A 26,856-nucleotide genomic window follows, 5' to 3' on the forward strand; every position below is an offset into this window, starting at 1 on the left:
TCGCCACGCCGCCGGCGCGGACCGACTGGGCCCCCTCCCGGGGTCAGTTCAGGGGGGTAGGGCTGCGCTCCTTGTTTGCACCGTCACAAGATTTTGTGTTCAGCTCTCCTGGGCCCAGTCCTAAGCCCGGTGCCAAGGTTACCTGACTGGGACGCTGGCTCCAGGCTCCAAAAACAGTCGCTGCTTCCCTGTAGTTGTTCCTTCTCCGTCTCTGTCACTCAGGTTAACTCTTTAAATCTGTGTTTGTTGTTCAGGGTTCGTAGATTGTTATGTATGTGATCGATTCACTTGCTTTTCCAAGTCTTTGTTGCAAGAGGGATCTGAGGTAGCGTCTACCTAGTCAGCCATCTTGGCCCTGCCTCCGATGTATTATTTTTTGATATGCTATGGGATTCTATTGGCTAGAATTTTGTTGAGAATTTTTGCATCTGTTATTTGTGAGGAATATTGGCTTGTCATTTTCTTTTTTTGTGGTGTCTTTGCCTGGCTTCGGTACCAAGGTTATGCTAGTTTCATAGAATGAATTTGGGAATATTCCTTCCTTTTCTATGCTATGAAATAGTTTGAGTAGTATTTTTGTGACCTTTCTCTAAAAGTCTGGTAGAATTCTTCAGTGAAGCCATCCAGGCCAGGGCTTTTTTGTTGTTGTAAGTTTTTTTTTTACTACCTCTTCAATCTCTTCTTTTGTTATAACTCTATTTAGCTTTTCTATGTCAGTTTGTGTCAGTTTAGGTATGTAGTGTTTCTAGAGATTTGTTCATTTCCTGTAGGTTTTCAAATTTGTTTGAGTACATTTGTTCATATATTCTATGTTCCTTTTTATTTCAGTTGATTCTGTTGTGATATCACTCATTCATTTCTTATTTATTTACCTCCTCTAGGTTTTTCTGTTGTCAGTTTGGCCAGTGGTTTGTTGATTTTGTTGATCCTTTCAAAGAACTAACTTCCAGTCTTGTTGATTCTATTGTTTTTCTCTTCTTGGTTTCATTTCTTTCTTCTCTAATCTTTATTATTTCCTTTCTTCTGGTGACTGTGGGCTTCTTTTGCTGCTCTCTATTTGTTCAGGTTGCAGGGTTAATGCTTTGGTTTTGGCCCTTCCTTCTTTTTTGATGTGTATGTTTATTGCTGTAAAATGACCTCTAAGCACCACTTTTGCTGTGTCCCAAAGGTTTTTATGTGTTTTCATTCTCGATTAAGTCTATGATTTTTTTTTATTACATTCTTGGTTTCTTTTATTACCTAATAGTTTTTAAGCAAGGTACTGTTCAGTTTCCATGTATTTGGTTTTTTTCCCTTGCTGTTCTTGTCATTGATCTCTACTTTTATAGCATTGTGATCAGAGAAGATGCTTTGTATTATTTCGATGTTTTTGTTTTGGGTACTGGCTTTGTGGCCTAAAATGTGGTCTATTCTGGACAATGTTACATGCACACTGAAAAAGAACGTGTACTTTGCTGCTGCTGGGTGGAGTGTTCTGTGTATGTCTATGAAGGCAAGTTGGTTGACTGTGGCATTTAAATCTTCTGTATCTTTATAGAGTTTCTTTCTAGATGTTCTGTCCTTCACTGAAAGTGGTGTGTTGAAGTCTCCTACTATTATTGTGGACTCTCTATTTCTCTTTTAATGCTGTTAGTTTGTTTTATGTATTTTGGAGCCCTGTCACTGTGTGCGTATGTAACAGAATTGTTCTGTTGTGATCCATAGGGTTTTCATTGGGTGATTTTTGGAAACACATTATCAAGCCTTTCTTTTTAGTCCATCTTAGTCTGCTAAAACCAGGGCTTTGACCTGGTTCATTCCAGTTTGAACTCTTGCTGTGACTTTTTCACCCCATATATACTGAATCAGAATCTACACTGTAACAAAACTTCCCAGGTGATTCTCAGGTATATATATATATTTTAAAAAACCCATTGCCATCGAGTTGATTCTGATTCACAGCATAAGTATTGTTAAAATGTAGATTCTGATTCAGTGTATCTGTGGTGGAAATGCAAATTCTCAGCAGGGGTTCAAGCTGGAATGAACCAGTTTGAAACCCTGACTGAAACCTGTTCAGCATCATAGCACACTAAGGGGCGGATGATGGCTACACACAAGGCGTATTGGCCAGAAATCAAACCTGCTTCTCCCACATGAGAAGTGAGAACTCTACCATGGAACCATTAATGCCTCACCCATGAAACATCAGTATGGAGGAAGTAACACGCAACAGGAGTGATCATCCAGCTGCCTTGAGTTCAAGTTTCCTTACCAAAATTGAAAATATCACAGTATCCTGTAAGAATTTACAGATGAAGTTAACAAAATAGCTGTCAATGATTTCTGAGAAAGTGTCATAAATGTAAAAAGACAGAAATATTAAATTTAGATAACAGTTGGGGGGGAAAAAAGACATTTTGGAACCATGAAGACCAAGATCATCTGGAGCCAGAATCAACAGATAAAGAGTGATGGGAAAAAGCGAACAGGAATGAGGCAGCTGCTGGGTCTCAAACTATCTCCTAGTCGCTGTCAGTTATTGTGCAGCTGGCTAAGGCTCACAGTGACCCTACATAAAACAGGACTAAACACTGCTTGGTCCTGTGCCATCTTCATGATCATTGCTGTGCTTGAGCCCATGGTTTCGGCTGTTGTGGTAATCTGTCTCATTGAGGGTTTCCCTCATTTTCAATAACCTTCTACTGAACATGATTTTTTTTTCCTACCAATTAGTATTTCCTGATGACATGTCCAAAGTAAGTGAGCTGAAGCCTTGCCGTCCTCCCTTCTAAAGAGAATTCTGGTTGTATTTCTTCCAAGACTTACAGATTTATTAGCTACAAGAGGGAAATACACATTGCAGAAAGCTGAACGACACCTTGATCAGGTGATAAAGATTAAGATCATCAACAAGGATGCAATAAGGAGCAGACAGGTACAAATTGACTTATGTGGTTATTTCAAGGGATACATAACTTGAATCTAACCAGGAGGAAACGTAAGACAAAGTGAGAATTTGTACTTGAGGAAGATTCTTAACAAGTGGGTGGATCACTTGGCACACAGTGTTGTTAGGTATGGTCGAATAGGTTCCGACTCATAGCCACCCCACAACAGAATGAAACACTGCCCGGTCTTGCGCCATCCTCACAATTGTTTTTATACTTCAGCCCACTGTTACCCAATTGGGGTCCATGCCCTGGAGCGGTCGAGCCAATGAAATGTACTTCAAGTCAGAAAAAGAGAGAAAGTTTACTAGGAGGTGACATGAATGGAGGGGCCCCGACAGCAATGCAGGCTGTCCTTTATGGAGTCCCCCCAAAAGCAATTTTTACATCAGAGCTTATGTATCATTTTATCAAGGATTACATAACATTTTTAAGCAGGTAGCCAACAGATGATCATATACATCACAAAACAACTACAAGAAACTCTATTACACTAAAGATATACATGTCAGACATCTGGGTAATGTGTACGTTTGTAACGGGCTGAAAAAAAACTTACGTGACAATCTCCTGACTAGTGGAACTGGCCTTCCAAGTCCACTCTGACTGAGATAAAAAGGAAAAAAGAAAGTTGCATATTAAAAGCACCAGGCAGCCTTCCTAGCTGCCATCTTGCAGGTTGAAGGCCATTTCTCCAGAGAACAAAGAAGAGGAGAGAGACCAAGCACACAGGAGCCAAGAGGGCGCCGCATCCCTGTGGAAAGAAACCAGTGTAGCTGGTACAATAAAAAATGCTTATAGGTTACTTAGAGTATCATTATGGCGTTAGTTACGTCAAGCTCTCCATCACCCATTCTGAATAGGAGAAAACATGTTGTGAGGTATTAGGGTCACACCACTGCTGCAGTCACTGTGTCAATCCACCTCATTGAGGGTCTCCCTCTTTTTCTCTGACCCTCCACCAAGTCCTTCTCCAGGGACTGATCCCTCCTGATAATATGTCCAAAGTATGTGGGACATAGTCTCACCACCTATGCTTCTAAGGAGCATTCTGGTTGTACTTCAAAGACAGATTTATTCGTTTTTTTGGCAAGCCATGATATAGTCATGGGACACAGTGGCATTAATTAAATAATCAAAGGCAAGCACTTCAGAGTGTGATTTTAACTACTGTATTTATAAATTAAAAAGATCTGTTTAAATATGACGAGATTATCAACTGTCCCGTGCAAGAACAAAATTGGGGTGGGGGCGGTGAGTCTGGCGGGAGGAGCGGGCACCAGAGAAGAGGCCTAAGCTGTTCGGATGCACAGCTGTTTGGTTTGTATTTATGTTTAATGCAACACTTACATAGCACTTGTTACCAGGTGATGCTCCAATCTCTGTTCATATGTTGACTTTTTAAATAAGGAACACTCTGAAGTGTTTGCATTTGATTACTTTAATTAAAAAAAAAAATCAGATTATGACACTAATGCTCTTCTCCTAAGTATTTTTACCTATTGTCCTCTGCTGTAGAGAGTCTCTTTTTGATAGAAGAGCATGACCCTAAAATGCCTAGTGGTTTTTCTTAGAAATGACAGCAAGTCTACTTGGAGATACCAAATGTTGAGTCCCCTTTGAAAGCCCGCTGGCTCTTCATCTACAGTCTTAAGCATGCACTGAGAGCACCTGCTGCCATCCATTTGTGGTGCCAGGCACGACACTCACGTTCTCCTTCCCTTTAGGGGTGAACACTGAAGCAGACGTCTGCTTTTTCAGCCAAGGTCGGCATTTCTAAACTCCCCCCACACCGGGGAACTACTTCCGGTCGTGGGTTTGTTGCCTAACTGGTGCTTGGTCACGCAATGAATTCTGGGAGACCGAGTCTCCACACAGATAGGTTTACCGGGCCAGCTGGAACGAAGAACTTCAGTTCCCACAATGCTCGGCGCGAACCCAGGCTTCCTGCCTGGGAACAGAGAGGCGGCCGCCATGTTGCGTCCGGTGGTGCGGCTTGTTGCCCGGATCGTCAGGGATGGCCTTGTAGTCGCTCTGGCACCTGTTTCGGGGGCTAGGTCTCCGCGTTTCTCTTTCTTTTTTTGGAGAGCGCTTTCTAGAAGGTTTTATTGGGAAGTGGAGGTCAATGCAGAGTTGCAGAGTAAGGTGAGTAGACAGCCCATGTTAAGTGAGGGCGAGGTAGTCGTATTGACGTTTTTCGATTTCGTCCTCCTTCACCATCTCGGTGCTCGCTGGCTTGGTCCCCAAAACCCATCGCCATCGAGTGGATTCCGGCTCCTAGGGACCGTATGGGACAAAGCAGATCTTCCGCGTAGGGTTCCTGGGCTGTAATTTTCAGGGAAGCAGGTTTCCAGGTCTTTTCGCTCCCAGAGCCGATGGGTGGGCTCGAACCGCCCACCTCTCGGTTAGCAGCCCGGCGATTAAGCCCTGCGCCTGTAAATTAGACGCGTAGGCCGGAGCGAGCCCTTGAGCCTCGGAGACCTCTGCGAGTCCTAGGAAGGGCCTGGGCACGTCTGTGTGGGGACCAGGAAGCCGGTGACGCACTTTGCCCTGGCCGCCCGCCCTGAGCGGGGACGAGGTGGTGTGGCAGCCCCGTCCGAACGCAGCCCCCTCGCCCTTCCTCGGGACCTGTCCCTGGCGTTGCGAGTGGGGAAGTCAGCTGAGGGGTGACCGAGAACTGAGGGCTCTGCTTCCGGGAGGACGCCGTCCTTTATAGCTCCTGCTTCCTCCAGCCTGACTGTCGCTCGCGCTGTCTCGGGTTTACCTCCGTCTTCCATCTTTCTGCCCTTTCCTGTTAGAGAGGGAGACCAGGGAGTGAAGGGAACGAAGTACCGAGTTGTTGTTAGGTGTCCATCCAGTAGGCACCTGACGGAGGACGGAGGACTCACAGCGACCCTTTTTGCAGTAGAACGCAAACACTGCCTGGTCCTGCGCCATGCTCACAGTAGGTGCTATTTTTGAGCCCATTCTTGCAGCCACTGTGTCAGTCCATCTCGTCGAGGGTCTTCCTCTTGTTCACTGATCTTCCTTTTTACCAAGTATGATGTCCTTCTCCAGGGACTGATCCCTTCTGGTAACATGTCCAAAGTACGTAAGAGAAGTCTCACCATTCTCACGTCTAAAGAGCATTTTGGCTGTACTTCTCCAAGACAGATTGGTTTGTTCTTCTGGAGGTCCTTGGTATATTCAGTATTCTTCACCAGCATAATTCACAGGCGTCAGTTTTTCTTCAGTCTTCCTTATTCATTGTCCGTCTTTCTCATGCATGTGAAGCTATTGAAAATACCATGGATCGGGTCCAGTGTACTTTAGTCCTCAAAGTGACATCTTTGCTTTTTAGCACTTCACAGAGGTCTTTTGCAGCTGATTTGCCCAGTGCAGCTCATATTGAGTAAAACAGGAATTTGGATTGTATCTTGAGGTCTGTAAGAAACTTCAAGGAAAGTAAAAGTTATCCTTGAGATAAATAAATCTGGAGGAGATAATTTGATTTTGTTAGTTGCCACATTTTTTTTTAACTTAATATATTTGCATCATTTTCAGAACAGTTGAAGTTATAATCTTTATTCTTTTAATTAAAGCAGTCCACCCATTTGGGAACTGCTTTTACTCTATTCACAGGAAAAACCCACTGCCATCCAGCAGTAGTTCACTCTGCCCACTCTCTGGTCTTCATCTGGTCTTTATTCCCACTGATAGTGACCCTGTAGGACAGAGTAGAACTGCCCCATAGGGTTTCCAAAGCTGGTGAGTTTGAGCTGTCAGCCTTTTGGTTAGCAGCCGACTGCTTAACTACTGTGCCACCAGGGTTCCTTCTTCACAGGGAAAGGGCCCATAAAGAGTGATATTTCCGATAATCTAATGTTTGATTGCCAAGGAGGTGTGGTTGTTTGAGGTTTTCCAGCTGGATCCATTTACTCCTAAGGACACGCTGGTTTTAAACAGGAGAATGTTTATGATGCAATTTACCACGGGCCTGTGTTGATGTAAGTGTTAATTTGGTTGGCGGTTTTACATCCTAGTCCACAGTTGTGATCTGTGTTATGAAGATATGTATTATTGGTTAAATTTTCCAAACTTAGTTCTTCAAATTCTCTAAATTAAGAAATGGATCATGTAGATTAAAAGTGAGATTTTTTTTTTTAAGGGATATTTTCTTCAGTGAGATTTACCTTAGTGCTTTACTTACGTTAACTCAATTTATGATAATCCTTAAATAGCAAGCGATTATACAATGACAACTTGACTACAGTATTTTGGGAAGATGTTAGCATTAAAACCCTGTATCACAAATTTACCCTTTTTCTAATTTCTTGTTTCTGAAGAAACTTTTGTTTACGTTTTTTAAATGTTCCTGGGTGCTGTTGAGTCGATTTTCAACCATGTGTAACTGTTTGTTGTTGTTTGATGCTGTCAAGTCAATTTCATCTCATAGCAACCCCATGTGACAGAGTAGAACTGCCTCCATAGGGTTTCCTAGGCTGTAATTCTCACAGGACCAGATCGCTGGGTCTTTGTCCTGCAGAGCTGCTGGGTGGGTTCAAACCACCAACTTTTCCATTAACAGTCGAGCGCTTTACCATTGTTCCACCAGGGCTCCTGTTTAAAATATTAGCTATTAATTATATGGTTTATTTGCTCCTCAGATGCCTTATGGTGAAATTGAAGTGAAATCTTTGGGTCATGGAGAAGAACTAACCAGTGAACCATGCTACAAAAGATTGAAATCAACTGAAGAGGCTTATGTTTTCTCCCATCGCGGTGGAGCTGATTTTCGCAGAGTCCGAGAGAAAACTGGAAATGATTGGGCCCCTGTAACCATCCTTGATTTCAAAGGAAGTAGTCACCCTCGGGAGGACAAAAGACAAACTACAGATTTGTCGAAACCTTTGCATGATGTGATGCCTCAAAACAGACCAGATACTGTGGGATGCATTGAGTCACACGCTCTGAAGGGTGCAGGTCTTCCGCTAGCACCCACAGACGATGGGGTACATAGTACAAGTAAAGCATTTATAGGCCCCGTTTACAAGCCCCGTGAGGACGATGGGGTATATAGTACGAGTAAAGCATTTATAGGCCCCGTTTACAAGCCCCCTGAGGACGATGGGGTATATAGTACGAGTAAAGCATTTATAGGCCCTGTTTACAAGCCCCCTGAGAAGAAGAAATGTAATGAAAGAAGGAACCAGGCAGACACCATCAATGGTATAAATGGCAAAGGAGGACGAGAAGAGAAACACAAATATAACTCCCCAAAATCAGAGATTGACAGCGAATTATCCCAGTTCTACAAAGAAATTGAAGAGCTTGAAAATGAAAAGGGTGATTGGGAAGACAGTTGCCAGGGGCCCGAACCCCCCCCGGAACAGCTTCCTCCACGTTACCAGGACCATCACAGGGATCCCTTCAGATCTAATGAGGAGAAAGGGCCACTCAGTAACAGTCCTCCGTCCCAGTGCGGTTATCAGCAGGACTTGGGGAACAAGCCAGGCGAGTACCCCTGTGATGGACAAGTAGTACCTCCATTTTGTGATATTTCATGTACTTCCTTCAGGCCGGAATGGCAATCAGTGCCTTCTTTTATAGTACCCCGTGGTCCTCTTCCTCCTCTTCCCAGCTTTAACTGTCATTTCGACACTCAGAGATTTAATGCCCCACCAAATCCGCCGTCAGGTATCTTCCACGTCCCGGATGACCCCCAGCCCGGCAGTGGATGTTATGTAAATAGTTGTCCCGATAACTGGGCTTGTCCGACTTCCGGCCAGAACGACGAGTATACCTTCTGTCCTGAGAATAGCAGTAGTGTCCATCGCCCTAGAAACGACTACAGCGTGCATGATGGACTTGTGAGCAACGGTTTCTGTGAAACCGGAGGAGAATGGTGGAGAGACCCTCCCATGGACCAGTGGGACAGAACAGACATGTTTATGAACCAACGGTTTCAAGAGGAAAAGCTGCATAAACTGCAGAAGTTACTTATCCTTTTAAGAGGCCTGCCAGGTTCTGGAAAAACAACGTTGTCTCGGTAAGGGTGATTTATTACTTAAAGTCACAAATTACGTTAGTTATCAGTGACAGATGCACTAATGTTTCTGGTAGAATAAAACCTTGAATTTGTTATATTTCACAATGGCGTCCCATGGTGTAAATGTTTTCTGATAGGAGAAAGGAGAATTAGCATTAAATTTAAATTTGCTGAGGGCTTTGAAAATAGATACACCACGTATAATTATACAGTGATGAAAGCACGGCTGCTTGAGAACTGTGCTGGCCTTCCCTTCGAAGTCAGCTAGTTAAGAAGAGTTATCTCACTCTGTGACCTTGGGCAAGTTCTGCTGTCTTTTGATGGACTGAACAATACCTGTCCTGGAATTACCATGAGAACCAAAGAAGATAACCCAGGAAAGGAATGTGAAGTGTGTTAAACACTGTGCCTGGTTCATAGCATTGTTTGGCAGGGGGAAGTCCTTTTTGGTGTCTTAAAATTTAAGGAGTTTGAAGTGAGCAAAATCTGAATTAATGGAGTTACAGCTGGTGATGTTTTATTGCAAAACTTTTTAAACTCCTGCTTTTGTTTACATCTTAAAACAGAATATTGATGCACGTGAGTATGTAACTTTTGTAATGAAAAGCGAAAAGAAAGGCTATACAAATTCTCTGCACTTTATCTAGGAGGATTCAAGGTTTATACCAGATAAGGAGAAAAAGAAAATGTTTTTGATACCTTTGGGTGAGAATAAAAAAAGTCCAAGGAACCATTTTGCAAATGTTGTATATTTACTTTGAAAACTACTTTATATTTTTCTAAATCTCCAATTTCTAAACTATAAAGTTTTTTTCAGAATTAGAAGTTAGAAAAATGTTAAATCTGTGCTATGATCACTTCATGGTGTGTTATAAGCCGTGATCTTTGTGAATGAATTTGAACTGGTGCAACATTTTGGTTCCTCTCGATTTAGTGAAGATTTTGTAGAGAAGATGAAATTTGAACTCTTTGGAAAGGATAGAAGTTAGAGAGTGAGGTTGTCTCGCAAACATGGGCGGCCTTCCAGATTTAGGATTCAATGTCAGAGAAATACTGGAAATTTAGGAACCAAACGAAGGAGTCTGCTACCTAGGGCCATCTGACTAAGAGCGACTAGGAAATATAAGCAGGAAAGGTGGGTTTGGGACACCGTATTGGAGCATCTTGAAACAAAGTAGGAAGCAGTGGTAATTCAGTAGACTGCCAGGGGGACGTGGCCGGAGTGGGAGATGATAGAGACGATTATACTGATATGTATGCATTTTTATTCGAGGAATGTTGTTGTGTGCCATTGAGTCAGCTCTGACTCATAGTGACCCTATGTGACAGATTAGAACTGCCCCATAGAGTTTTCTAAGCAGTAAGCAGATTGCAAGGTTTTTTCTCCCTCGTAGCTGCTGGTGGGTTCAAACTGCAGTGTTTCAGTTAGCAGCTGAGCGCTTAACCATTACACCACCAGCGCTCCTTATTTGAGAATAGGTGTATGATTTAAAAAAAGGAAAGTTATATGTAGTAGCAACAACTAACTTCTGTGTCTTGATTTCTAATTTCTGGAGTATTTCCATAAAGTTGTATTCTTTTCATTTTATAGAAGGAGCAGAGCGTGAAGGGTATAAGTTCAGGTTAAGTGGCTTTGGGTTACGAACACTGGCGAGAGATCACATGAGGGATATAAGTGACACTAAGAGCATTTTCTCCCTACTGACGTCAGTGTCTGTTCCACACATAGGCCGGTACTGACTCCTGACTTCGAGGAGCTTGGTTAAAGAGGCAGCAAATACTTCTTTAGGTCAGCCTATTTTGAATGGCAGTACTGTTGTTTATTTAAGAGCCCCGGTGGTTCAGTGGTTATGGGCTCAGCTGCTAACCAAAAAGTCAGCGGTTCGAACCTACCAGCGGCAGTCTTCTTCCTTAAAGATGACAGCCTTGGAAACCCTAGGGGGCAGTTCTACTCTGTCGTCTAGGGTTGCTCTGAGTCGGAATCGACTTGACAGCAAAGGGGTGCGGTGTTGGTTATTTAGAGTTGATTATAATGCCACATATTCTCCAGTAAGGAATGGCTTGAAGTAAGAGTTAGCTTCCAAAATGAGTTCAGAGAGGAATAAAGATGTGGGAGATTAGAGTTGAGCTGATTTGGGGCACTGAAAGGGCAGTGTTTAGTACTGATCTGTAGTCAGGAGTATGCAGGCCTTAGATGGAGTTCAAATTCTTGCGGGTAGTGTTTTAGCTGCCTCTTACTTTAGTCCTTTCTCCCCCCTGCATCTTCATATCCTACTTTGACTTGACCCTGCCATCCACTGGAGGAGACATAATGGTATGTTATTCATTGTTCTCTAAAAATGCCAAAGACGCTCACGTTTGTCGGGGCAGAGCTGTGCTCCACAGGGTTTTCTGTGGCTGTGGTCTTTTGGAAGTAGGTCACCAGGCCTCTCTTCTGAGACACCTCTGGGTGGATTCAGTCTATAGCTGAGCACTTAACCGTTTGTACCACCCAGGGACTCCCTGCTAATTCAGAGCTTCTCTTAAATGCCTCCGCTTTTGGAGGTGTTGCTTTAGTAACACCTCAGCCCTCAGTAACCCTCCTTCTTAACTCAGACAGTGTTTGCCTTTACCTCTCTTTTTTGCGCTCAGCGTATGCTGCACAGGCCAGCGTTGTTTTTCATTCATTCGTGACTGACCTTAGCCAGTTTGGACAGGTACTAATACAGCATAGGTATCTTTTGGCAGTCATTAACCGCTGTTTTTGGTTATAAATGGGTGAAAATTAGTTGTTTCTCCCCTTCATTACCAGGTTCTGATAAAAGTAAGTCTTATATTAAATTCTAACACACATACAGACTAAATATTTATGAGTGAAACTTTTATGTGCAAACCAGTTCATACAACCTTATGAATGCTTTGTACTTTTAGACAACGTAACATTTTTTTTTTTTTTTTTAACATTTCGATGAAAGGTTGATTTGAGGGAGAATTCAACTATATTCTAGGGGTAGAATTTTGTTACCATTGTAGTTGACATCAGGCAGACAGAATCCTTTGGCCCAGTGGTTGAACACATGGGGACCATTTAAGGATCAAGACTTGGGTGTTGTTCCCAGGGGTGCAGGCTGTAGACTTTGCTAGACTTTCATACCCTGTTCAAGAGTGGGAAGTCTAAAATGTTTTAGCTCATCTACATTTCTTATACACTACTGGCTTCACCAATGAGAGTGTATTTTCAGCATCTTTTAGCCTAATGAACTAAGAAGACTCTAACCCCATTGCCGTTGAGTCAGTTGGGACTCATAGCAACCCTATAGAATACAGTAGAACTGCCTTATAGGGTTTTCAAGGAGTGGCTGGTGGATTTGAACTGCCAACCTTTTGGTTAGTAGCTGTAGCACTTACCCGCTGCAGCACCAGAACTCCTTAGCCTAATAAACAGCACTTAACCACTGCACCACCAGGACTCCTTAGCCTAATAAGCAAGCAGTTAATTTAATAAATGAAAACCCATTTCTGAAACCCATTGTGCTAGTTAGCAGAATGTTTGGAGCTGTTCAGAGATAAAGATAGTTGAAGCACTTGTAATAATAGCCTCTTGTAGCCACCTCTGGAGAATAGCCTTTCTCCTTAACCAGCATGGGGTATGTTTTCTTGATTGAGGTGACCATGCTTGAGACACAGCTTAAAACATCTCCGCAGTGAACACAGTAGGTGATTACACGGAAGGTGTGAATACTGGGAGGCAGGGATCCCTGGAGGCCATTGGTTTTGGGGTCAGGGAGACCACTAACCAGGACTCTCCCATGACTCTGCTAAGGAGATAGCGTACATCACCTGCGGCATGATGTGCTGAAGTATCTTAAGGTAAATTGTAGTCATAGCTGTATGGAATGCAGTTCCGATCTGCTCATCTAGATTGTAAGTGGAGACCCAGGCTTGGCAACTCTGTATCCCAGCAGCTGCTGCCTGCCCTGCCCATCTAGTAACAGTAGCTACAGTTTATGGAGTGCCCGCAGTGGAGGTCCCGTGCTCAGAGGTGGGGTAGTGCCTCTGCACCAGCCTCAGGTGTCAACGTCCCGTGTAACAAGCAAGCACACACAACGGTTTGGTAAATGATCCCAGGCCCCATTTCGTTTAAGTGATAAAACTAGGATTTAAATTCAGGGCTATCTCCAATCCCTTTCGCCTCTTTTTCTTTCCACCAAACTAGTCTGCCCCCCGGACAATAAGTGCCCAAGAAACCTTTGCTGATGACGCTGAGAGGCAGTGAGGGCAGCTTCAGTAGCTTTGGCCAGAGTTTCGGCAGCTTTATGGATGGAAAGACTCGATAGAGTAAAGCTGTCGTTACTCCCTTTAATTTATAAATTCAGTGTAACTTTCATCAGAATATCAAAGGGATTTTTGTATGAATTTTAACAAGCTGATTCTGAAGTTCATTTGGCATATAAATGTGTCAGAACTACAAGGACAATTTGATAACAAACAAAACTATAAGAGGAGACTTGCTCTACGAGATATGAGAATATATTTAAAAGCTACTGTAATCAAAACTTTTTGATAATTGACCAAAGAATAAATAGATAAGAGTAGAGAATCCAGAATCAAACCTGCATATAAGAGAATTTAGTATATGATAAATGCAGGGACGGAGTCACTGGTAAGCAAGGTACGCAGGGGCTTAGTTGTATTTACCTACTAATCTGTAGTGCACGGTGTCACAAGAGTTTCACCATATCTTTGATGTGGTGTCATTGTGCACTACAGATTAATAAGTGAACACAAGTAAGCTCATGTATGTCTTGCTTATTGGAATCTGTCCCTGAAAATGGCATTTTATATCAGTAGAGAAAAAGTGTTTAATAAGTGTCCTGTAGAGTCACTGTGAGTCAGAATCGACTCGACGGCACTGGGATTGGGATATTTGGCTATCAGCCTGGAAGAAAATATTTACAGCACTTTCTTACATCATTCACAAAAATAACTTCTAGGTGGATGAAAGGAATAAAAGTAAAAATAGAACTAGAAGATCTAGGAAAATTTGTATAATTTGGGGAGATGGTTGAGACAATAGGATCTTTCTTAGCATCCAGAAAATAAAACAGAGAGGAGAACATGAGAAAGCAGTTTTTGTTTTTAAACTATTGTTGATAGGGTAATGTCCATGTCTTAATCCCTCGGATTGGTGAATACATTATCTAATATGGTAAAGGGAATTTTGCAGATGGGATTAAAGCTTCCGAGATGGTGAGGTTACCTGGGCAGGCCCCTGGTAAGAGGGGGCAGGAGAGGAGATGATTACGTAAGCAGAGGTCAGAGAGGAGAGAAGAGAGCGCGCTGCTGGCTCTGAGGGTGGAGAAGGGGCCATAAGCCAGGGAATGCAGACAGCTGCTAGAAGCTGGAAAGGGGAAACCAGATTCTCCCCAGAGCCTCCAGAGGGAATGCCTGCCTGCCCAAACCTTGATTTTAGCCATGATTTAGATTCGGTACTTCTCACCAGCAGAACTGTAAGATAATACATTTGTGTTGTTCTGAGATTCCAAATTGGTAATTTTTGGTAGCCATGGATCAGCTACACGTACCATAACTTCAAGAGAGATGTTTTGTTTTTCCTCCCTGTTTTTGGAGCAGGGAGATGTCAGTTTGAACTCCAGAGGAAAGATTAACCCTATGTAGGTCTCTTTATTCTTAATTCAAGGAGTGTTTAGAGAGTGAAGTGGTCTTAGGCCAGGGGTGTGCAAAGCCCTTCAGGAACTAAGGAGGTAAAAGCTCATGGACTGTAAGAGAGCACGGCTTCCACTCCCTAAGTGACACCCTGCCACAGCTACTTCTGAGACAGTAGTCATTAAATCCAGCCCACCCACACAGGTGTGGGACCAGGAGGCAGGGAATGCCAGAGGCCATTGGTTTTGGAGTTCAAGAGACCCCTAATCGGGGCACTCCCATGACTGTGTGAGTGCGGTGGCCTGAATTCTGAGTTTATTTTCTTTTTTGGATTTGGGTTAATACCGAATTGGCAGGGTTGTTGTGAGGATCAAGTGTGGTGATACCCATTGCCACTGAGTTGATTCTGACTTAGAGCCACCCTACGGGACAGGGTAGAACTGCCTCACGGACCTGCCAAGGCTGTAATCTTTACAAAGCAGACTGCCACATCCTTCTCCCCAGAAGCAGCTGGTGGGTTCGAACCGCAGAACTTTTGGTAGCAGCCAAGAGCTTAACCACTGTGCTACCAAACCCGTTGCAGTTGACTTGATTCTGACTCATAGCGACCCTGTAGGAAAGAGTAGAACTGCCCCAGTGGGTTTCCAAGGCCGTAAATTTCTACGGAAGCAGATGCCACATCTTTAATTTTGAAAATACTAATATTCTCAAATATTTTTGCATCAAATGCTTGGTATGGCATCAGACATCTCCAGATTCACATAGGTATTTTTTAAAATACAAATCCCCCAAATAAAGGTTTATTAAAAGAAAATCAAAACTAGTTGGAGGTTATTCAGGAAAATTTTTAAATGGTATCTGAGCAATCTGTCTCGTCTGGGAGGAAGCAGTTCCTTAGCTAAAATTATTTACTGTAACGGTGATTTATGTGTTTTAAAAAGATGCTTTTTGTAGAGAATTGTTCATGTTTGGTGTTGACCTGGTTCAGTGACATAAATTGATTTACCGACCCTTGCCTCTTTTGATTTGTGAGAGGTTGAAAAATTTCTTTGATGCAGAAGTTACTAGAGTCTTGGAGTATGGTTTTATTAACATCTTAAAAGTCATCTACTAATAAAATAAGCCCCTGGGTTGTGAACATCCGATTTGGGGACGGCTGTACTTGCCCTTTAGTATTATGCAAATTTGTTCTCTTTTGAAATGATTGAACCAGTCCCTACCACCACCAACTTCGTCATCACAATCAGCTTCACTTGCTGCTTGTGCGGCTTTTACATCATTAAAGAGGCTTCTAGCCTCTTCTCGCACTAAACCCAGTGTCGTTGACCCTGTAGGACGGAGCAGAATGCCAGAACCATATGCACCTTTTCCGACTTAGCTGCAAATTGGACTTGAAGACACACTCAGGAAGGGATTTCTGTTGTAACGTAGGGACTGCCTGTAATGGAGCACAGGAGAAGAAAACCAGGGCATTTTGGAAAGATGAGAGTCTAGTACTACTAAGGTATTGTGTGATTGAATGCAGTGCCCTGGTGGCGTAGTGGTTAATTGCTGGCTACTAACCTTTAGGTTGGCAGCTCTAACCCACGAGCTACTTTCAGGAAGAAGATGCGGCAGTCTGCTTCTGTAGAGATTACGGCCTTGGAAACCCTATGGGACAGTTCTGTCCTATGAGGTTGCCATGAGTTGCAGTCAACTCAACGGCATTGGGTTTGGTGTTTGGTTTATATGGTTGAATATGATCGAAATCTGTTTTCAGGTCATCAAGCTTTGGGTTTAAAATGTTAATATTGTGGCATTTATAGAAGATGCCAAAGATGTTGGATGGGTATATTTTGGAAAAATTATGGTTGGTTAAAAACAGCAATTCAACTGCAGCCCCCAAAACAAGGAAAGACAAGGAACAGAGACCCAAATGATTGACTTTCATGTGATTTGTTTGAAATAATTTGAACTCTGATTTTATAAGTGTTTTTATTTGATAAATACGGTTTTATTTTTATTGTAAAGTTTACGTAATTTTATTAGAAGCTGAGAGAAGACGAGATGACATCTTTGTCACAGTAGTAGTTGAAATCCTTCCTAGTTTTTAGTAGGAAGTAAATGTTTTTGAGGAGTACCTGGGTGGTGCTAGTGGCTGACATGCTCACCTGCTGACTGAGAGGTTGGAGGTTCGAGTCCCCTCTGAGACACCTTGGAAGAAAGGCCTGGTGATTTACTTCTGCAAAATCAACCACCGAAACCCCTGGGGAGCACAGCTCTTCTCTGACACACATGAGGTCGCCATGAGTCAGAGTCAGTTCTGTGGGAACTGGTGGATTAAATATTCTTGAACCATCCTGGGACAATATTCTTTTGCTCTCAGTCTCTTCTGTCACTTTCTACCCCATTCTCCCCCTCCAAAAAAAAGTTACAAAATGATACTCAGTTGCCTAGTGGTTGAGAGAGAAGAGAAACAAAATACAAAAAATCCTTTTGTTTGTCCAAATCATTCTCTTACTGCTTTTCTCCGTTTCTTTGCACACCCCAGTCTCTTTCATGAGTTACAAGGATTCTCCTGACGCTCTGGACACTGATTAACCTCTCTGTCCTTGGAAATTTAAGGTGATATTACATTGTTAAGGAGCCCTGGTGGCACAGTGGTTAAGCGCTCGGCTGCTAGCCAAAAGGTTGGCAGTTCAAACCCACCCGGTGGTTCAATGGGAGGAGGACCTGGTGATTGGCTCCTGTAAAGATGACACCCTAGAAAACCCTGTGGGGCAGTTCTACTCTGTCATATGGGGTCACTGTGAGTCGGAATCGACTTGACAGCAGCAGGTATCACGTTGTCAAGACAAAGCTTTGTTATGGACAATCTGAGAGTTTCTTCTTTATTTAGTAATCATAAATTTTATTTAGTAATTTGTTTTTATTGTAAAAGCATATAAAACAATGGTTTTCCAATTTAGCATTTCTTTTAGTAATTTAATCTCTTAAAGTTTTCAAAGCGATTATATTTTGGGGGATCACAGGTTTTACAACCTTGAACGATCTGTGACTCCTCCTGGAAGGTCACATGTATTTGTGCTTCGTGGCAATGAATTCACAGCCATTTGTATGGAGTCAGATACGGTCCTCCCCAGATGAGTTGCTTGTTTAGGCTTATTTGCTTTTTGGGTTACCTCTTGCACTAAATTTAGGGAATTTCATACACCAAATACAAATTCACTAAAGTTGAAAAATGGATGACAGTTGACTTAATTCTGTGATTTGGTTAAGAGTGTTTGAAAAGGCTGTCATAGAAGTGCTGCTTTTAAAAGGTTCTGGTACTGGCCGTGATTGTGTAGATTTAGGTGTGACGTGATATTTGAAATCTGAACCCTTATAGTGGTGGTCAGCTCCTGTACTGTTCAGTTTGCTGTATCCTAACAGGTAAGTGGAAACCCTGGTGGTGTAGTGGTTAAATGCTACGGCTGCTAACCAAAGGGTCGGCAGTTCGAATCCACCAGGTGCTGCTTCGAAGCTCTATGGGGCAGTTCTACACTGTCCTGTAGGGTCTCTATGAGTCGGAATCGACTTAACAGCACTGGGTTTGGTTTGGTTTTCTCAACAGGTAAGTACCAGAAATTCATTCAGTAACCTTTCCTATGCGGTTCATTACTGGTGGTAATAGATTTCATAAATGGCACCTTTATGATTTCTTTTATTAACAGAATTCTGCTTGGTCAGAGTCGTGATGGCATTGTGTTCAGCACTGATGACTATTTTCGCTATCAAGATGGGTACAGGTATAATGTTAATCAACTCGGTGATGCCCATGACTGGAATCAGAACAGAGGTTTGTTTTGGATTAAGTCTACTGGGATAGAGTACTAGTTGGCTAGAAGTCAGAAGACCTGAGTTTTATTCTACACTCAGACTTTTACCAGCTAAGTGACTTTGACAAGCTGTTTAGCAGCTTTGAGACCCAATTGCATCATCTATTTGGGAAAAAAAAAAAAAAAACCATGGCTATCAAGTTGATTCTGACTCATGGCGACCTCATGTGTTACAGAGTAGACCTGTTCCATAGGGTTTTCTTTTTTGGGGGAGGGAATTTTTTTTTTTCATTATTTTTTATTGAGATATAATTTCACATACAATAAAATTCACCATTTTAAAGTGTACAAATAAAGTTTTTAGTATCTTCACAAAGTTGTACAACCATCACTGCTGTCTAATTCTATAACATTTTCAGTACCTCAGAAAGAAACCCCATACCCATTCACAGTCAATCCCACTCCCTCTTCCCCTGGCCCCTGGTGACCACTAACCTGTTTTCTGTTTCTTTGGATTTGCCTGTTCTGGACATTTCAGATACATGGAGTCATGTAATATGTGTTCTTTGGTGTCTGGCTGCTTTCAGTTAGCATAATGTTTTTAAGTTTTATCCATGTTGTGGCATGTGTCATCCATAGGGTTTTCTTGGCTGTAATCTTTATGGATACAGATTGCCATTTTGAAAATTTTAAGCATGGCCTATTTCCTTTAAGGAAAAATTGCTTTTTTTAACATATATTTTATTGAGTACTTTAAAATGCCAGGCACCATTCCGGGCATATCTGTTTGCCTCATGTTAAAACTAGTTGCCATCTAGTCGATTTCAACTCACGGCAACCCCATATGTGTCAGAGTAGAACTGCGCTCCACAGGGTTTTCAGTGGCTGGCTTTTTGGAAGTAGATCACCTTTATTCCAAGGTGCCTCGGAGTGGACTCGAACCTCCAACCTTTTGGATAGCGGCCGAGCACGTAACGATTTGTACCACTCTGGGCCCTCATGTTAGAGCATGTTTATTATTAAAAACCTGTTGTTGTCGAGTCAATTGGATTTTGACTCATAGCAACACTATAGGACAGAATAGAACTGCCCCGTAGAGTTTCCAGGGAGCTCCTGGTGGGTTCAAACTGCGGATGTTTTGGTTAGCAGCCATAGCACTTAACTACTACACGACCAGGGTTTCCATGTTTATTACTATTAGGATATAAATTCATCTTAGAACACTTATAAATTCAAAGCATCTCCAAAGCCGTCTTTCTCCTCTTTTTTAGGATATGGTGGTTAATTTGTCTAAGAAATTGGCTCTCGTTATTATTTATTTAAGTATAGTTGGAGCCTGTTTACTTAGGAGTTCTGTTCTTGTGGAGTCTGCTCTTGTGGAGTGCACTGGAATGTGGTATTCCAAAACCAAACAAACCCATCACTGTCGGATCTGTTCTCTTAGCGACCCCATGTGACAGTAGAACTGCTTCATAGGGTTCCCAAGGCTGTAACCTTTACAGCAGCAGACTGCCACATCTTTCTCCCACAGAGTGGCTGGTGGGTTTGAACCACTGACCTTCCGGTTAGCAGCCGAGTGTTTAACCACCGCATCACCAGGGCTCCTGAATGTGCTGTTGGATGAGATTATTCCTGGGAAGAGAATAATCTTGCCGTTCCCACAAGTTAAAGTTATCTGGTTAATGAGCTCCTCTTCCAGAATATAGGAGTCCCTGGGTGGTACAAACCGTTAATCACTCAACTGCGAGCCGAAAGGCTAGTGGTTCAAACCCATCCGGAGGCGGCTCAGAAGACAGGCCTGGTGATCTGCTTCTGAAAGCTGAAAGCCTTGAAAACCCTACGGAGCAGACACGGGGTCACCAAGAGTCAGAACTGACTCGACGGCAGCTAACAGTATCTCCCAGCACATAACTTCTTGGAGGTATAAGCTTGTCAAACATAAAGGAAAATTATTTTAATAAGCTTTTTTTAATGGAAGATTTGATCACTGTTCAGGATGGAGTACTGGGTAGTGATAGCATTTTGGTATCCTATTTGTGACCCAGATTGTAAGTTTCTTGGTACTTAGAATTATCCTCTCCCAAACCTGCATCCCACCGTGGCTGGTTGGTTAGTTGGTAGTTATTACTGCTTAAAAGTTTCTCTTGTGTAGAAATTACTGACTTCTAAGTCCCAAGAAAACACCCATGTGACTGCATTTTGCCTCAGCCTTTTTGTTTTTGTCAGGGCTTCTTAATTATGGTTCTTTGCTGCACCTAAGGGCTGCACACATTCCCATCATCCACAGTGGCTCGCGAGGCCATGATTCTTACCTCATGGGGGAAGAGGTGGCATGGGCAGAGAGAGGTACATTTTAAAAACCCCATCCTCCCGCGATTCCCCATCTGAGAATTCATAATCCTGGGAAATAACGCACGAGTCATTTAAATGTGGCTTATGAAGTTTTGCTGGTAAGTAATAAGTGCATAGCACTTTATTTTTTTATATTAGCTTTTCTTACTTAAAAAAAATTATTTGTACATTGTAGCAAATTGGACAATATTGGTAATACAGATAAACATAAAATACAGATATTCCTGCACCTACAGATGACCACTTTTAATACCTTAGTATAAATCTTTCCAGATCTTTCTACCTCTGGCTTAAGTGAGGTCATCCTTAAATGTTGTTCAGTCACTTGCCGTTTTCAGTTAACAAGTCTGTCTTCTGTGTCCCTACCTTTTCATCTCCTCTCGTGCCCAGCCCACATTCAGGTTTAGCTCGTCCCTCTGTCTCTTAACGTCTCCTGTAAATGAAAGTTTGCGCCAGACTGGAGACTTGATTAGCTGTAGGCTCAACAAATTGTTGTCCCCAAAATGTCATTTACAGCTGGTTTTTCAAAGCCAGCACCTGATTGGGAGGACACACACTGCACGTGGTCATGTCTCTCAGTTGCCTGTTCACCTAGGAGGGGCCTGCCTTTTCATGGCACTGACTCGAGATTTGGGTAATGTTGGTGTTAAATACAGAGGTGTAGAACGTTTCTTAATAACGGATGTTGGAATTTTATCTTGTTTGTATATTTTAACCTAATAGCAGTCTGTTTTTTGTTTTTGTCTTCTAATTTACTTGCATTTCAGCCAAACAAGCTATGGCGCAGGGGCGATCTCCAGTTATAATAGACAACACTAACACACAAGCTTGGGAGATGAAACCATACGTGGAAATGGTAAATACGAGATACGAAAGGGTTTCTTATTTTTATTGTTGTCAATTTTTGTATATTCTGAAAATTTGGCTGCTTTGCTCTTAATGGGTAAAACATGTGTCCTCATTTCTAAAGAGGTTTGTTGGTTTGCTTCGTTTTGTAAAAATTAGTCGTGGCGCTTATTAAAAAATTACTCCTCCTGTTAGTTTTGCCTGGACTTGAGGGTGGTAATTGGAGTTTGTCCAGTTGAGATTTTTACAAAATGTATTATTTTTTGAAGAAAAATTGTTCTTGGTTGAGCAAATGTAGAAGTGCTGTCTGGTTGAAGTTTGTATCCATCTGCCTTCTTTCTTACGTGAAGACGTATTCTCTGGGTTTGTGTTTTTTTTTTTTTTTCTCCTTTCTTTGTGTAGGCCATAGGAAAAGGATACAGAGTAGAGTTTCATGAACCCGAGACTTGGTGGAAATTTGATCCTGAAGAATTAGAAAAGTAAGGCACTTGCATTTTTATTGATTTCTTCTCTTTCTCTTTGTTTTCTCCTCTACATGGTCAGTTTTCTTTACTAGCTTTTTCTTGTTGTCCCTTTGCTGTTTGTGAACTGGGACTGTGGCACATCTTACTTTCTGTGAAGAGGGACATTGGTGGGGTCCCCGGGTGGCGCAGAGGGTCGCAATGGGTCGGAATTTACTCGAAGACAACTAACAATGACAAGGAGCCTTGCCTTGTTAAATGTGTATATCGAATGCTAGTGGAGAAGTAGTAACTTGCAGGGGAGAATTAGAACGTTTCCCTCTGGTTTTTAGCTAGTCCAGCTCTGCATTGCCCTTCCAAATTCTCTTGTAGGCCCCATCACATTTTTTCTAGTGAGTTACCTGGTCTTTTTATCTCGCTCCCCCCTTTTCCAGCTTTGCTGCTACAGGTTTGTAATCCCTGAACCAAGATCTTGGAATCCATGTGTTTTGGAGTTCAGGATTTTTTGTATCTAGAAGAGTAGTACTACAGCAGACGTATCAACTCTAACGGCCCGGCAGAGTTTGGCGCGACATGTCGTAATGGAAGGTCTTAATAGTCCTGGAGCAGATCATAGCTAGACACGCTGAGTTAGATGAGAACGATCCCAAACAATCTAACATTAATTCAGGGTAGATGGTGCTGCCAAATGGGTCCAAGTCTGCTCAGATTTTGCTGCCACGTCAGTCCCCAGAAACGCCCACTTTCACAGCTGTTGAGATTTCAGAACTTGTGAATTCTAAATGGAAATTGGCTTTACACAGCAAAGCCAGTTTGACTGATATCTTCCATGGATCTGACTCATTTTGGAAAAGAATTGAGATTGAATAATCACTTTTGGCATCTTATGGATTTATTTAGTCATGTCTTGCCAATTCGCAGCCGCAGATCTTTTTTTCCTTCTGTCTTCTGTCTTTTTTCTATATTTTTTTCTCATCTTGAATCTAAATATCAATAGTTTTGAAAGATAAACTTTAATGCTGTGACCCTTTTCTGGGAAAAATGAGTTAACATTATTATCAGTAAATCTAGAACTGCAGTATTAAGTGTAAAACACGGCCCTGTGTGTTTTGTTGTGTCCAAGCCAAGTTACAGAAGACTGTGAGGAAAAAGAAATTTTAGAAAGTTCTCTGAGGGTCAAGAATAACTTTTAAGCCCCTTTTAGTTATCATATACAGTAAACACACAGAAAAGTGCACAACATGAATATACAGCTCAGCAAATTTTTTAGAAATTGAGCGCTCCTTTTGTCATCACCTGTACCCGAGAGCACTGACTGCACCTTGGAGCTCTCAGGTCCTCTTCCCACTCCCACCTTCCTGTCGTCCCTGCAGGCACCCACTCTCTGGACTTCGTAATCACTTCCCTAAGGAGCCCTGGTGGCGCGGTGGTTAGGTGCTCAGCTGCTAACCAAAAGGTCAGCAGTTGGAACCCATCAGCCGCTCCATGGGAAAAAGGCCTGGCGATCTGCTCCCCTGAGGATCGCAGCCTAGGAAACCCTATGGGGCAGCTCTGCTCCATCACCTGGGGTTGCTGTGAGTCGGACTGGACTCGACAGCATGCCGCTACGATCACTGTCACTTCCTTGCTGCAGAGTTTTACCACAGCGTCTTTTGCCTTAACAACATTGTTTAAATTTGCCCTTTTCAAACTTTATATCAAACGTTATAACTTAACTTTGTGTCGATTTCTTTCACTCAGCAGTGTTTGTGAGATGTGATAATAATACTTTTACATGCTACAGGAGCTGCCCTAAAACTAGTTTTACAAAGTGATGTTTTATGTTGATTTTTGTTAAGTCCTAGAAGCCCACTCCATCATTCTCTAACTCTCAAAACAGTGTCTCGTTATCTTTTATTTTGTTTAAACAAAAGGCCGGGGGTGGGTGGGTATGTGCTCTTCCCTCAGTGACCAAGTGGCTCTGTGAAAAGGGGCGTAATCGATTATGGTAATTTTAGACCTTTTAAAAATATGTTAAAAACTGAGAGAGCCAGTAGAGATTGTTTTGTACAAAATGTGGGTAAATGAAATACATCTTCAAGTGTTTATTTGCAAAAATATAACTTAGAGATCTGTATTCTGTTGCTATAAAGTGGTCTAATCTCTAAGCCTACAGGTTGTGAAGAAAAGATTTAAAACGCTTTTCTGTCTCGGCAGGAGGAATAAGCATGGTGTGTCTCGGAAGAAGATTGCTCAAATGTTGGAGCGTTATGAGTACCAAGTGTCCATCTCCGTTGTAATGAATTCAGTGGAGCCGTCGCACAAAGGCACACAGGGCACGCAGCGACCTCCTCCTCCGCCCGGGAGGCAGAGGTGGGGAGGGCCTCTGGGCTCACACAGCCACGTGGGTGTCACAGATGATTACTGAGCGGGCTGTTCGCAGCTGGCACATTTGTTGCTTGCGCTTCCAAAAAAATTAGTGAGCCTGTCCTGAAACATCTAACTAGTGTCAAATAAAAAGACTCCAGTGCCTCACAAAGGATGTTCCCAGCAAGATGTTTAAATTTTAAACTGTAAATAAAAATTATAGAAATTGTATTTTAAATGTTTTTATAATCTTTTTTTGTAATACCTCTGGTTATTATGAAAACACCTGAGTAAAGTGGGTAGGAGCTAGAATGTTTTTCTACAGTTGAATTTTAAACTAGTTTTATCTGTTTTGTAGATAAACAATTTTTTATAGTTCGTATCTAAGTCTCATTTTTCCTGAAGTTTCAGTATTTTTCCTTGACTACCTTCAATATGCAAGAAATGCTAATTTGTCACAGGGAACCTTAGTTGACCCCGTTATTCGTTATACAGAGGAGATTATGTTTCGGCAGTTTAATCTGCGTGACGAAAATATTTTGAAGGTGTAACACAGCACTTAGTTCAGATGAGATTCCCCAGCAAATGCTGTGCAGTAGATGTGTCAGTCGCCTGGGGGTGTTTTCTCCGTAATATACATATTCATCACCCTTCTCCAGCCACACCCCCTCCCATACGCCCCCCCCCTCAAATGCTGGAAGGGGTACAGAGGGAATTATCTGTGTCCTTAGAAAAAGTTCCTGAGGCAACTCTGTATCGCATCTCTCTATTCAGTTTAAGGCAGTATTTTGTTATATAAACAATATTTCAGACAGTTGCTTACCTAGCATTGGCTATAAGAAGATTTAACCTGTAGGATATTTTCTTTTTTCTGGTTTTAATTTTTCTATAGAGCCAGCTTTCTTCCCTTAAAATTAAAAAAAACTGAGGTGGAATTCGTTTCCTGGGTCTTGTAACTCATAGCCGTGCCTCCGCCGAGCCTTGCCTGGACCTCCCTGGGTAATTCAGCTCTTCTCTTGCAGCAGCAGGACGGGAAACTCCACCGCCTCCTTTAGTCTTTGTTGTTTTACAGGAGATATTTCGTTGGTCTTTGCGTTGGTTTACTCTCTTAGGACCAACCGGCTAAATAGAATGCTACTTTTTAAAAAACGTTATGCTCCTTCGTAAGTTTTATATGATGATATTTCATAGCCTCTAAACTTCTTTCTCCTAAACCAGTCCATTCTGATTCCCATCATCCTCCTTCAGGTATTGTTTTAAAATTTTTTGCTGATCTTTTTAACTTTAAACAACCTGCCAAATCTTCACATTATTTTTTAAGCTTCATGAGGCTCAAAACCAGCTGCAGTACTCTCAACAAGGTCTGATGAGCTGCCTGTAGCTAGATGAGTGTGATTTCTGTGTTGTACTGCTCAGTGCTGTTTGTAGGTGAACCGCTAGTACCTTGCTTTATCGTGTTTAACACATACGTATGCGTGTCTCTGTTCATCTTCACTAAATATGAGATAGTCAGGATATGCTAACTCGTGTTTTCTGTCTAAATGTATATATACTTATGTACACGTATACAAATCTTTTTCATCCTGTTTTCATATATTCCTTTGTTTCAGAGCAATACTTCTTGATACTCAGGCTTGTGTTTTTCCAGTATTCTATGATGTAAATTAGCACATTTTTTAAAACCTTGGGTCAGGTGAAACAATTCTTAGGTGTACTGTGGATCCCTTTCCTTCTTCTTTATAAAGTTTTGTTCAGGAGCAATAGTACTGTAAACCCGTAGCTTTGAATAACAGACTCTTAATTCAGCAAATTTATTTGGAGGAAGTAGAAGACTATCTTTGGGAAAGAGGGATCATGAGGGGATTTGTTCATATATATGTTGTTGTTAGGTGCTGTCAAGTCAGTTCCAACTCACAGTGACTCTATAGAACAGAGCAGAACTGCCCACAGGGTTTCCAAGGAGCAGCTGGTGGATTTGAACTGCTGACCTTTTGGTTAGCAGCTGAATTCTTAACCACTTCACCACCAGGGCTCCTCACATTATACATGAAGTCTGAAACAAACGTCCAGATTTTATTACAAATACAGCTTCATCTCCTAGTACATCTTTAGTACCCAATAACTGTTCAAAGATGATTAACCATTACCAGTTAATTTTTTTAAATTATAAATGCTTTTGGAGACAGGGAAACTAACATTTTTAAAGACTTTCAAGTTTGGGTTTTTTGTTTTAAGGCAGAAAATTAACAGTTTCTCCAAGCAGTCTGGCTAATTTTCATTTTTTTTTTTTTTGATGGAGTGGGGGGGATAGAAACAGAATGGAGGAGTGCATATACAAGGAAAGATAATCAAATCACTATTATAATTCGTTGGTTAGTGCTAAGTCTATAAAAATATGAAATTTACCAATTAAACATTCTCTATCAAATTTTTTTCTCCCATTCAGAGAG

The 26,856-nt window shown here is 42.0% G+C and overlaps 1 protein-coding gene across 11 annotated transcripts in view; it reads left to right on the forward strand.

Moving 5' to 3' along the window:
• Window positions 1–4,867: 4,867 nt before the first annotated feature.
• The window catches only part of N4BP2L2 (NEDD4 binding protein 2 like 2), a 103,474-nt gene continuing 81,485 nt past the window's right edge, over window positions 4,868–26,856 (forward strand). For 2 of the 11 annotated variants that reach the window (XR_010318168.1, XM_023547237.2), the window contains exons 1-6: window positions 4,868–5,075; window positions 7,577–8,958; window positions 18,297–18,421; window positions 21,521–21,609; window positions 22,002–22,078; window positions 24,257–24,412. Coding sequence is in view for 10 of the 11 variants with exons in the window: in XM_023547237.2 (XP_023403005.2) it covers window positions 4,905–5,075; window positions 7,577–8,958; window positions 18,297–18,421; window positions 21,521–21,609; window positions 22,002–22,078; window positions 24,257–24,412 (2,000 nt within the window). In the remaining variant the exon portion in view is untranslated. Of the gene's footprint in view, window positions 5,076–5,728; window positions 5,875–7,576; window positions 8,959–18,296; window positions 18,422–21,520; window positions 21,610–22,001; window positions 22,079–23,433; window positions 23,517–24,256; window positions 24,638–26,856 lie in introns of those variants that run through there. The other 9 variants (XM_064269943.1, XM_023547238.2, XM_023547239.2 and 6 more) reach the window with 9 other exon arrangements.

The sequence above is a fragment of the Loxodonta africana genome, chromosome 17, assembly GCF_030014295.1.
Source record: "Loxodonta africana isolate mLoxAfr1 chromosome 17, mLoxAfr1.hap2, whole genome shotgun sequence".
Classification (NCBI taxonomy): Eukaryota; Metazoa; Chordata; class Mammalia; order Proboscidea; family Elephantidae; genus Loxodonta; species Loxodonta africana.